The sequence below is a fragment of the Suricata suricatta genome, chromosome 2 (genome assembly GCF_006229205.1).
Source record: "Suricata suricatta isolate VVHF042 chromosome 2, meerkat_22Aug2017_6uvM2_HiC, whole genome shotgun sequence".
Taxonomy (NCBI): domain Eukaryota; kingdom Metazoa; phylum Chordata; class Mammalia; order Carnivora; family Herpestidae; genus Suricata; species Suricata suricatta.
The window spans coordinates 155,480,723-155,493,798 of NC_043701.1; the positions used below are offsets into that span (position 1 = coordinate 155,480,723).

The window sequence follows — 13,076 nt, forward strand, 5'->3', positions numbered from 1 at the left end:
TTCTTGTACTTGTCTTCTGGAGCACACATGCAAGAATTTCTTGTTAAGATAGTAGCGCTCAAACGTTTTGTGCATTAGAATCACCTGTGTGGGTTCTTAAGCCATTGTTAGGCCCACATTCACAGTTTCTAATTCAGTAGGTCTGGGGTAGGTCTTGATTATCCGTTTCCAACAAGTTCCCAGGTATTACTGAGGCTTTATCCATTCATCTCTCAACAGATATTTGAGATGCTTCCATATCTTGACTATTGTGAATAGTGCTACAGTAAGCATCAGAGTGTTCTTTTTGAGATCCTGATTCAGTTTTTTGGATAGATGCCCAGAAATGGGATTGCTAGATCAGATGGTAAATCGTTTTTAATTTTTTTGAGGAATTCATCCTGTTTTCCATAGCAGCTGCATTATTTTGCATTTCTACTGGCAGTGCACAGAGATTCCAGTTTTCTACTTCTTTACTAACACTTGTCATCTTTCCTTTTTTTGTTAAAAACAAAGGCAAAAAATTTGACCAGGTGTGAGGTGGTATCTCATTGTTGTTTTGATTTGCATTTCCCTGATTATTAGTGAGGATTTTAATATTAGTTAGCAATTTTTGAGCATTTTTTAAAGGAAAGGTTTTCCTTTTATTTTATTTTATTTTTTATTTATTTATGAGAGACAGAGAGAGACAGCGCGAGCAGGGGAGGGTCAGAGAGAGAGGGAGATACAGAATCTGAAGCAGGCTCCAGGCTAGCTGTCAGTACAGAGCCTGACATGGGGCTTGAACCCAGGAACCATGAGATCATGATCTGAGCTGAAGCCAGACGCTTAACTGACTGAGCCACCCACCTGCCCCTATTGAGTATTTTTTAAAAGATTTCTTTTTAAGTAATCTCTACACTAAGCATGGGGCTTGAATTTACAACCCCAAGATCAACAGTGCGTGCTCTACTGACTGAGCCAGCCAGGTGCCCCGAGAATTTTTTCATATACTTGTCATCATTATAGATCTTCTATGGAAAATATCTACTCAAGTTTCAGCATATTTTAAAATTAGATTATTATTTACTTTACTGTTGAGTTGTATGAGTCCCTCATATATTTTGGAGATTAACCCTTTATAATACATATGGTTTACAAATATTTTCTCTCATTCCATAGGTTGCCTTTTCACTCGGTTGATTGTTTCCTTTGTTGTGCTGAAGGTTTATATTTTTATATAGTTCCACTTGTTTTTTGTTTGTTAGTTTGTGTTTTTGTTTTTATTGCCCATGCTTCATATCTATGAAATGAAATCATTGCCACAACATATGCCATGAAGCTTTTCCCTTGCGTTTTTTTTCTAGGACCTTTGTTGTTTGAGGTCTTCACTTTAAGTCCTTAATCCAGTTTGAATTGATTTTTATGTATGGTGTAAAACAAGGGTCCAATTTGATTATTGTTGCATATTGATAGTTTCGCTGACACCATATGTTGAAGAGACTATGTGTATTCTTGACATCCTTGTCAAAGATCAGTTGACCTGATATGGTTGCAGGGATTTCTATCTGGGCTCTCTATTGTGTACCACTGGTCTATATGTCTGTCTCTATGCCAGTACCATAATATTTTGATTACTGTAGTTTGTAATGTATTTTGAAATCACGAAGTTGGATGCCTTTAGGTTTGTTCGTCTTTCTCAAGATTTATGTTTGATGCCAGATCTATGTAAATAGGCTTTTGTTATTGGAAATAAGGTACACTGATCAAGACAAATTTGAAACATAGAACTTAAAATTATTCTCTAAACTCAATAAGCAATTTTCAGTTGTTACTTCCTATGTATCTTTAGCTCTCATTGGGGTGAAAGGAATATAAAGAACTGCCAACTACATCCATAATCAAAGTCCTTTCTCTTGTCCTGGTGCCCCTTCCCCCTTCTCCTGCCAATCTTGTCCGGCTCCCTCAAGTTCTACAGATGATGTGGTTCTTTGATGGTGTCACTGTATTAAATAAATGGATTTAGGAGAACACAAAATAGTAGGATAAGTAAACTCACAAGTGAACTAAAGAGAAGGAAGGTGTAGAGTATTTGCAGTCACGGCAGGAGATAAGCCAGGAACACGTTTAAAGTGCAGCCAAGTAGATCAGAGGGTTCAGCTAAGGCATGACCATTCAGTTACCACTTTTTGTTCCCTGAGATACAAGAGCTCTAGTTCCTTCTCCACAGGATGTTTAGTGAATAAAAACCACTTGCAAATGGGATAGATGGTAATAAGAAAAAAATAGTATATAGTAATTAGCCTTGTGAGCTCTACTGTGGAAGAGAAATTGTGGTGAAATTTGAGTAAGATTTGAGTAGAATACAAAATGCAGGACAGTGTAGGACTTGGGTGATATAAGGGGCATGCTAAGTTGACACACTCAAAATGTTTGAGGATGACGTAAACGTCATACCATTTCTCCTACTAGCATAGTGCTGTAAGTATTCATGGCCTCCTCTGTCCTGTCTTAAGCCTTTGCAACATTAAAGGGAACGCTTGAAGAGTAGAGTAGGGAAGTCAGAGTATCACTTAAAATAGAAGGAAACTTCAACTCAAAACTGTTCTCTAATTTCAACTAACATTTTTCAGTTGTCACTCGCTGTAGGTCTCAGAAAGTTACACAAACCGTCAGAGAGCCTTTGAAATGGTAGTTGCCTCCTTAGCAACAAGCTTCAATAAATAACATCAGTGGCCGTTGACATAGTGAAAAGAGTTCAGATAGGATCTCTGTCATTTGCTAGTGGTATTATCTCAAGCAAGTTATTTAACTTCTCTGAGCTGTTAGAAGTTTGATGATCATGGTCAAGATTCCATGCACAAGCTGGAGCTAAGAGTGAAGAAAATTCATTGCTTGTGGTATTCCACACTCTCCTTTCACTGCCTCCAGAAATGTATCTAGTCAAGTAAGCCGTAAGCAGACAGCTTGCAAATGCATTCCACTATCCCAATTTCTAGTTGGAGAAAATAAATGCAGGAAAGAAAATAAGCTCAATGGTTAAGCAATCGTATCTTTTAGCTGAGAGCAAAAGAGCAGTTAAACTCTGTGGGAACTAGCAGAAGGCAGCAGAATTTAAGGTATTTGGACAATCTTAACGCACCATGCTTTGGATAATTTGTTTGTAATGGAAGACTGTAGTAAAAGTCTTTCTGCTTGGCACTGAGACACTTCTAATGCAAATTACCTTAAGAGAGGTACAGGATAAATTACAAGTACATATTGGCTTAAATGAAAGATAACAGTCATCTGCAAAACACATAGCTGTTTCTTAGCCTACACTTTGTAAAAGAAAAGAACACAGGAAATTATATGGTTCTTAATGAATAATGCTCCTATAAAAGAAGTTAAACACTGTATTTTTTTTTAATTTACAGCTCACCAGGACATGATTATAGCTTCTCAAGCTTATCTAAAATAAAAGATAATATATATATCAACATTTTTGATGAAATGATTATTGAAAAACATGAGGTAAATTATTTTTTTATTTTTTATTATTTTTTAATAGTTTATTACCAAGTTGGTTTCCATATAACACCCAGTGGTCTTCCCCACAAGTGTCCCTCTCCATGACCATCACCTCTCCCTCCATCCCCCCGCCTTTTCAGCCCTCAGTTTGTTCTCAGCATTCAAAAGTCTAAACATGAGATAATTTAGAATAATTGTAATAATCAGTGGTGAGCTAATTTTAAGGTCAGATTGAATGAACTCTGGTAACATCTTTGTAAATTTGCTTTTAGATACAATGTCTCTTTCCAATATTTTCTAAAAAGAACTTGGGGCAACCTGAAATAAATCAGATATATAAGTCAGTTAAAAAATAAGAGAGATCATAAACCACATATAGGAGGTGGAGGGGGAAATACACCAAGAATTCAGGAGAAATAGGTTTCTGCAATTTAATATTACATTTAAATGTGAGCTTTCTGGTAGCCAAGATAATTGAAATGAAATGAAAATAGGTTATATATTTCTCACTGTCTGATCAAAAAAATATATCACTTTGGCAAAAGACACCAAATTATTCATAGGACCAAAACCCAGTTCTATTCAATCAGATTTTTTAAATTACTGAGTGTCTTCCTCATAGATACGCAAAAGCTCCTAACAATGTTTAGTGTAAGCTCTCAAATAAACATTAGCTTCCTTCCTACTAAACGTGACGCCAGAAGTATAAAGATGCATATCCATTATACCTCCTCTCTTGGGACTCTGATTAAATGCTTTATTATAAATGCCCATCAAATTCTATGGCCATGCTGTTGAAGGAGCAATTAATTCTATCTGGGGACTGGGGTTCAGAGGGAGAGAAGTTGAACTAGACCTTCATGTATGGTTCAGGAACGAGTCTTCTATAAGAACTAAGAAACATAATGTCTTCCAGTTCCGTTTTCCAGGAGGTGGGACACACATTCTTATTCAAATAGTTTCTATCAATTCTTCATAAAGGCCAAAGGTAAAATACTGAATAGTAATTTGGTGATGGCTGTTCTCCAGGGAGTTAAACTGAGTAGTTTTAGGATTATCTAAACTGATAATAAAAAATAAATAAATAAATAAATAAGGGGTTCCTGGGTGGCTCAGTCTGTTAAGTGTCTGACTCGATTTCAGCTCTAGTCACCATCTCACAGTTGTGAGATCAAACTCCTGTGTAGGACTCCATGCTGGGTGTGAAGCGTGCTTAAGATTCCCTCTTTCCCTCTCCTCATGCCCCTCTCCCACACACATACATGCATGCTCATTCTCTCTCTCTCTGTCTCTCTCAAAAAATGAAAATAAAAATAAATAAACTGATAATGGATAAAACTTGGGAAACCCAAAAGAATGCCTAACACTTTTCTCTCTCGGAAGTGTAGTATCTGACTTGACCAGAATTGAATAGTTTGATTCATAGTTAAATTCTTGTAAGTGCTTTGTGTTGTTATTGAATGAAATGCACATGCTTTAAGTATCAAGACATATATGGTGACATAAGCTTGCTGTTTAGGAAAGGAAAGGGCCTGGCCTATTCTTGCCTTCCCCCCATGCACTGGGTTACAAGGTAACTCTAGCCCAAAACATTCTTTTTTCTTATAAAAGACCCAACTTAGGCTGAGCCCCGGGATGACTGCCCCGCTGAAACAAGGTTTTGGTATATCATCAATCACTGTTCTTTAGAAAGCAGTTTCTTCCCATGCCTCAGTTTTCCTCTTTTCCTTGTATATTTTTTCTTCCTCCTATCAACTATTTCTTACTTCCTGTGGGTCTCCCTTTCATTAGTTAACTTGTTAGCAGGAAGATGAGGACTTGGAAGTCTCACGGAAATGTGGCCTATTTTTAGCACTAGGGATGAAAGAGCTGGGCTCTTTCTGAAATGAATTTGGAATCAATCTCTCTTTCATAATAATGGAAATATTTTTAAGACCATGAATTTATCTCTAAAATATCTTGGACCATATCTTTCATATTAGGTTATTTTTATTTTTTGTTATTTTCTGTGTATTGTTATTATCTCTTGACCTACTAGTTATTAACATTATGTTTTTATATATTTTCAAATGACTAGTGTAAACTTTTGATTTCAAATTCTAGTTTTATTGCATTGTAGTCAAAGTGCTTTTGTAATTTTTAATAATCAGAGCTATGATTTTTGAAAAACATAACTCTTTAAGGCTTTTTATTTTTGAGGTTAAATCTTAATTACATGCTTTTCTAGAGTTTACAAACCACTTCAGGTAAGTTCTGAATATTCAGAGGCAAGAGACTCAACCTAGGATTTCTTAATTAAATTTGTATTGACAAACTTATTCAGACAAACTTTTTGCTTTCTATCCAAGGGAAAATAAATAGTGGAGACAAAAAGCTAAGAAGGAAAAAAATGTCAGTGCTTTAGATCATGAAACCAAATATTGCTAATATCACTCTAGCAGCCTTTTTGGTGCTCTATCCAAGTTTCTTCCTCCCCACAAGTAACTGTCTTAGCTTCTAACAGTATAGATTGGGCATCACTTATTTTTGAAACTTGTATGATTGAAATCACGTACATTATGCATGCATCTGTGTGTGACTTATTTCTCTCTGCACTGTGTTTGTAAGAGTCCTCTGTAACACTGCTCATTGATTCTCATAGCTGTATGGTGTATTGTTGTAGGAATGTACCTTAACTTTTTTATGCATTCTTCTATTGACAGATAATTTGCTTCTTTCTAGCTGTTGGCTTTTACATTTAGCACTGATATAAATATAATTGTATGTGTCTTGGGGAAATTAGTCTGCATTTCTGTTGGATGTATAGTTAAGAGTAAAATTGCTACCTCTTGGACTGTGCATGTGCCCAGCTGTATTTGTTCAATGTCAAGCCATTTTCAGGATGGTTGTGTGAATTCACACCTCCACCACCAGTTTATGAGAGTTCCCGTTGATCCATATCTTGTCATCACCTAGCATTGTCTGGTTTTTTTCATTTTAAACATATTGATGAATACAACTGTATTACCTTATGGGTGTTAAGTCACATTTTCGTGACAACTCATGACATTGAGCACCTTTTTTTTCTATGCTTATTGGCCATTCTGCCCATTATTTTGCCCTTTTTTTCATTGATTTTTAACAGTTCTGTGTTTAATCTGGATGTGAGTACTTTATCAGACATACATTTTACAGGTATTTTCCCCATGTTGGCTTATCCTTTTTGCTTTTTTAATGTGTCTTGATGAACAGAAAATCATGATTTATTTTTGATGTCATCACCACTAGCTGCAGTGGTGGTGCTTTTTTGGTCCTCTTTAAGAAATATTGCCTACTTAGGGAATCAAAAACAAAAATGAACTTTTGGGACCTCATCAAGATAAAAAGCTTCTGCACTGCAAAAGAAACAATCAAGAAAACTAATAGGCAACTGACAGAATGGGAAAAGATAGTGGCAAATGGCATATCAGATAAAGGGCTAGTATCCAAAATCAATAAGGAACTCACCAAACTCCACACCCAAAAAACAAATAATCCAGTGAAGAAATGGATGGAAGACATGAACAGACACTTCACCAAAAAGGACATCCAGATGGCCAAGAGACACATGAAACGATGCTCAGCATCACTCATCATCAGGGAAATACAAATCAAAACCATACTGAGATACCATCTCATACTGGTCAGAGTGGCTAAAATAAACAAATCAGGAGACTACAGATGCTGGTGAGGGTGTGGAGAGACGGGCACCCTCCTACACGGTTGGTGGGAATGTAAACTGGTGCAGCCGCTCTGGAAAACAGTGTGGAGGTTCCTCAAAAAAAGTAAAAAATAGAACTCCCCTATGACCCAGCAATAGCACTGCTAGAAATTTACCCAAGGGATACAGGAGTGCTGATGCATAAGGGCACATGTACCCCAATGTTAATAGCAGCACTTTCAACAATAGCCAAATCATGGAAAGAGCCTAAATGTCCATCAACTGATGAATGGATCAAGAAGATGTAGTTTATATATATAATAGAGTACTACTTGGCAATGAGAAAGAATGAAATCTGGCCATCTGTAGCAATATGGATGGAATTCAAGGGTACTAGTGCTAAGTGAGATAAGTCAGGCAGAGAAAGACAGATTCCATATGTTTTCATTCATATGTGGAACAGGAGTAACTTAACAGAGGACCATAGGGGAGTGGAAGGGAAAAAAGTAATTAAGGAGAGGGAGGCAAACCACAAGAGACTCTTAAATACTGAGAACAAACCGGGGGTTGATGGGGGGGGGTGGAGAGGGGGAAATGGGTGATGGGCATGGAGGAGGGCACTTGTTGGGATGAGCACTGGATGCTCTATGTAAACCAACTTGACAATAAACTGTATTAAAAAAAGAAATATTGCATACTTTAGATCATGAAGATATTATCCTGTGTTTGCTTCTAGAAGTTTAATCATTTTACCTTTCACATTTAGATCTAAAATCCAATTGGAATTGATTTTTATGTGTCTGTGACGTAGAGGTTCATGATTATTTTTCCCCCATAAGTGTATTCAGTTGACCCAGCACCATTTATGGATCATCTCTTCCTCCACAAAGTCACCCTTTATTCTAAATCTGGTGACTGTAAAATGTGGGTTTCTTTCTGGACTCTATTCTGTTCCATTTGTCTGTTATCTATCTTTGCATCAATACCACACTGTCTTAAATACTAAAGCTTTGTTATAAGTTTTACTAAGTTTTTCAGCTTTCTTTCTCTTAAGATTTCTTTGGCTATTCTTAGCTCTTTGTATTTCCATATAAATTTAGAATCACCTTATGCTTTCCAAAACCAAGACAAAACCTGCTAGTATTTTTATTAGGATGGATTGAATACATAGATCAATTCAACTAGAATTAACATCTTTATAATGCTGAACTTTCCAATCCCACATACATGGTATATGTCTTCTCTCCCCCTTTAATTTTCTCTGTATTAGTATTCTCCAGAGAAACAGAATCAATAGGATAGATATATAGATATATCAAAGATATATCATAGATGGACATAGGTATATAGTTATAGGAGATTTATTATTGACTCATGGGATTGTGGAAGCTGAGATATGCCACAATATGCCATCTGCAAGTTGAAGAGTCAGAAAAGCAAGTGCTAGGGCACCTGGGTGGCTCAGTCGGTTGAGTGTCCAGCTTCAGCTCAGGTCATGATCTCACGGCTTGTGGGTTCGAGCCCTGCATCGGGCTCTGTGCTGACAGCTAGCTCAGAGCCTGGAGCCTGCTTTGGATTCTGTGCCTCCCTCTCTTTGCGACCCTCCCCTGCTCGCACTGTCTCTGTCTCTCAAAAATAAAAATAAAAAAAACATTTAAAAATTTTAAAAAGAAAAGCAACTGCTATAATTCAGTTGAATGCAAAGACCTGAGGACTGAGAGACTGCTGGTGTAAGTTCCAGAGTCCGAAGCCCTGGAGACCCAGGGACTCCAATGTTCGAGAACAGGAGGAGATAGGTGTCCCAACTCAAGAAGAAAGAGAGAGAATTTGCCCTTCCTCCACCCTTTTCTATTCAGGCCCTCAGAGATTTGGATGATTTCTGCCCACATTGGTGAGGGATGATTTTTACTCAGTCCATTGAGTCAAGTGCCAGTTTCTTCAGTAACAACCTCACAGACACACCCAGAGAAAGTGTTTTATATATCTGGGCATCCCTTAGTTTGATCAAATTGATATGTAAAATTAACTATTACATTTCCTTTTCCCAATTTGCACCATGATGGGGCTTAATCATGCCTAGAATCAATCATGATATTCTAAACAGACCAAAATGATTAATTTCTCTTTGCACACAGACGGATGGTCTCTTGTTTACTTTAACAGGATGGCCTGTTGTTTATTTCTCCAAGGACAAGTTCCTCAAAGTGTAAGGCAGGCTCTATCTAAGGCTAAAGTGAGGATAGAAAAGAAAGGAAATAAAACCAATCTTGCAAATCTAAAATTCCTATGATAAAGGTGATCAGGACCTTGGGAAAAATAATCTCTCAGCATAAGAAACATACAATAAATTATATTAAAAAAATAATTTTAAAAGAGGGGGGAAGTGGGTGATGGGCATTGAGGAGGGCACTTGTTGGGATGAGCACTGGGTGTTGTATGGAAGCCAATGTGATGATAAATTATGCTTTAAAAATATAATTAAAAAAGAAACATAACATACCAAGCATTCAGAATTGGTCTATCAGTACGGTCACTTCTCCCAATAGGGAAAACTTCCTTAGATACTATATAGGGCGAATAAACTTAAAAAGAAAGAAGGGAAGGGAAGGAGGAAAGAAAAAAAAAGAAAGAAAAGAAAGAGAGAAAAAAAAGAAAAGAAAAAGGGGAGGAATGAAGGAAAGAAAAAAAGGAAGGGAGGAAGAAAGAAAGATAAAGAAACTGAACTAGGCTCAGAAGACTGTGAAGTAAATCAGAGAAAACTGAATTGCATGGTCTTAAGGGCTTAAGCTAAGGTAGCCTTGGAGGTCACATTTTCCTAGCTGACACCATGCACTTAAATTACTTGGCTTTGTCAGCAAACCTGCTTCTTTTTTACCATGTTCTATCAGCCATCAAACTTCTACTCTAAGTCTGCTTTTCTCCTTACCCACCATCTATGATGCTATTCTCCTCTGAATGTGTTTTCATCATTTACATATTTTCACTACCATTTAACATCTTAAAATGTTAATGATGGTGATGTCTTGGGGGTTGAGTTTATTCTTTTCTCTATATTCTTTAGGTATCTTAAAAGTTTGTTGCACTTAGCATACCTACTACAGTAGTGTAAATAGCTGTACATGGGCCATAAACCCCATAGTGAGTCACTATTATGCTTTAAATAGTCAAGTATCTTTTAAAGAAATTAGAAAGTGAAAAATATTCTTTCTGTTTACTCTCATTTCTTTTTAAAAAGAAAACATAATTTTTTATGCTTACTTGAAAATTTGTGAAGTTACTCATCATGTAATATAAAGTAAATAACAGAAAAATTATTTGCGTTACTAGGATCCCTATTTCAAGAGCTGCAGTAGTCATTCACATATAAGAAAGAATTGGCTGGGGTCCATTGTCTTCCCTTTCTCTGCTCTCCTGCAGCAATGTGAGGTAATAGAAAATGAGTATGTGCAAATTATTCTGACTTTTTACCTTAGCTAGTAGAAACTTACTGTTATCTTTGAATTAGATTCTGTGATTACCAGGTTGGTAGGTCAAAGCAATCTTGTTTTTGAGTGCATGGGGTATTGGAGTATTTAAATATTTTAGCTGTCTCTAGAACAGGAGACACCCACATATTTATCTCTTATGTTTAAAGTGTTCACTGATAAAGAATAATACATCTAGGTGCACATGGGTGGCTCAGTCAGTTAAGCCTCTGACTCTTGATTTCTGCTCAGGTCAGATCTCATGATACATGAGATCGAGCCCAGCATCAGGCTCTGGGCTGACAACGTGGAGCCTGCTTGGGATTCTTTCCCTCTCTCTCTCTCCCCCTCCCCTGCTCATATGCATGCAAGCATTCTCTATCAAAATAAATAAACTTAAAAAAAAAAAAGAATAACACAGCCAGCCATAGGTCTTGAAGCAACATTTACATTTGCATATAAGAGTCTTTTAGGATCAGATTCACAAATGTTCTTTGGTTAATGATAAATGATTAATGATGTTTTTTGTGACTATGAGTTCCAGGAGTCTCAGCTCCTCAGCATTGCTTATAACGGTGAGACTGATGATCAGCCCCTGTCTCTGTGACATTCCCCACACGGCTCTCCTGTGGAGTTGTGTAGCACACACATGCCTATATGACCAGCAAAATAGAAAAACCCCAACCTAGATTCCATCTGGGGCTTTGTTAGTAACTTACAGAGCTATACCATACATAGAAGTTTCAGAAATGAATTTTCTATCTCAAGGAGCTCACTATCTATAGAAGAAAGCTAATGCTATAGTGCTTTGATAGGGCTGAAGACAGGTACTTTGAGAACATACAGTAGGGAGCACCTTACTCTTCCTGGTTTGGCGGAGGAGTGGGGGCTATTCAGAGGGGCCAAGGGTGAACAAAAGGGGTATGAGAAGGAGAATGCAAGGTCAGGAAAGTATTTACCGAAGAGATAACTTTTGAATCAAGTCCTTAAAGGTGGTTGTCAAACAAAAGAGGATATTTGACTCAGAAGGAACTATGTGTGGATTCGAATTTGCCACAGAAAAGCTAACAGTGAGTGATATAAGGGGGCTGTTTATCTCACCTAGAAAGAAGTCTAGATGACAGTGTCGCAGCTCAAGAATATCATCACATTATATATCATGTGCCTTTCATCCTCCTCATTGCAAATTTTTCAGTGTACCTCCAGCCTCATATTCATGTTGCAAACGAGAGCAGGGTAAAGCTAGAAGGGGCAGGCCACTTTCTCAGAAAACCCTGGCAGACTTCTTACATTTATGTGACTTGGCCACTATGTGCCTGTCATTGGTGAGAAAGCAGGAGAGAATGCGTATTAGAGAGTAGAAATGTCTGCATAATATGTTATCACGAGGGATGTCAATGGGGAGCATGTTGCAAGCCTAAGGGCTGCAAGGAAGAGCAGTAGAAATTTAGGCTGTTGGGGTAGAGGGCTTCCTACATCAGTAAATCTCCGAGCATCTCTTAGTCTCAGGCCAGACTCCAGGATAGAGAGGTGGTTAAGAATGGGAACTTCCAAAGGGGGCAGACCTCATTAGCTGTGTGAGTTTGAACAGATTACTCAAATTCCGTGAGCCTCATGTTGCTTATCTGCAAAGTAGGGATAAGAGGGGAATCTAGTTCATTGATGTGACCTACATCAAGCACTTGGCACAGTGCCTTGCACATAGTAAGTGTTCAGTAACTATTAGCTATTACTGTTAGTCATTATTATTGTAAATCAGCTCCTCCCTCCACACACACATACACATGCGCATGCACACAAGATTTCTCCTCCTGTGGACCTGTGGGTTGTCTTCTCTTTCTAGACCCGATATAAAACAGACCCCGTGTAACATGGTCTTTTGGCATCTTCTCGGGGCCTGAATTAGATCTGTTATGAACTTCTATCACTCTGTTAGGGCAACTTGCACCCTTGCTTCATGCCTTTCTCACATCCACCTTCTCCACATAGTGCATGGTAGACAGGGACCCAGGGTGTCGAGGGTGCCCATGAATAGATCTCCATGGAGAACCCGATCATCCTTGTGCAGGTACATATTGGTAGAACCCGCATGTGCGCGCCCATGCAAGCCCGATTCCCCCTCAGGAGAAGACGGGAACGCGCTGTACCGTGTTTGACTGATGTCATTTCATCATGCAGAATCTATTATATTGATATGTTCTTTCAGATTAGTGGAACATTTCAAGTAAATACTCCGCCAGTTTTGCTTGGGTATACTTGGAGTAAGACTTATGTGTCTCCTAAAGAAGAGTGTAGTGGGCAGAATTTAAAAGAATGTACCTTCTTAAATATTTTTGCTACCATCGAACCTCAAATATCATATGTCACCTGTAATTCAGAACTAGACAAGGTAGGTTTTGCACTGAATTGTTTTTATAGGTACTATTAAAGAAGTATAAACTGTTTTTAAAAGCTAGTAATAATAA

The 13,076-nt window shown here is 37.7% G+C and overlaps 1 protein-coding gene across 1 annotated transcript in view; it reads left to right on the top strand.

The window, feature by feature from the left end:
* Nucleotides 1-13,076, top strand: part of CC2D2B (coiled-coil and C2 domain containing 2B) — an 87,844-nt gene that overhangs the window by 56,353 nt on the left and 18,415 nt on the right. Inside the window, exons 23-25 of the mRNA XM_029932293.1 lie at nucleotides 3,375-3,471; nucleotides 10,475-10,573; nucleotides 12,818-13,000. Coding sequence (XP_029788153.1) covers nucleotides 3,375-3,471; nucleotides 10,475-10,573; nucleotides 12,818-13,000 — 379 coding nt within the window. The remainder of the gene's footprint in view (nucleotides 1-3,374; nucleotides 3,472-10,474; nucleotides 10,574-12,817; nucleotides 13,001-13,076) is intronic.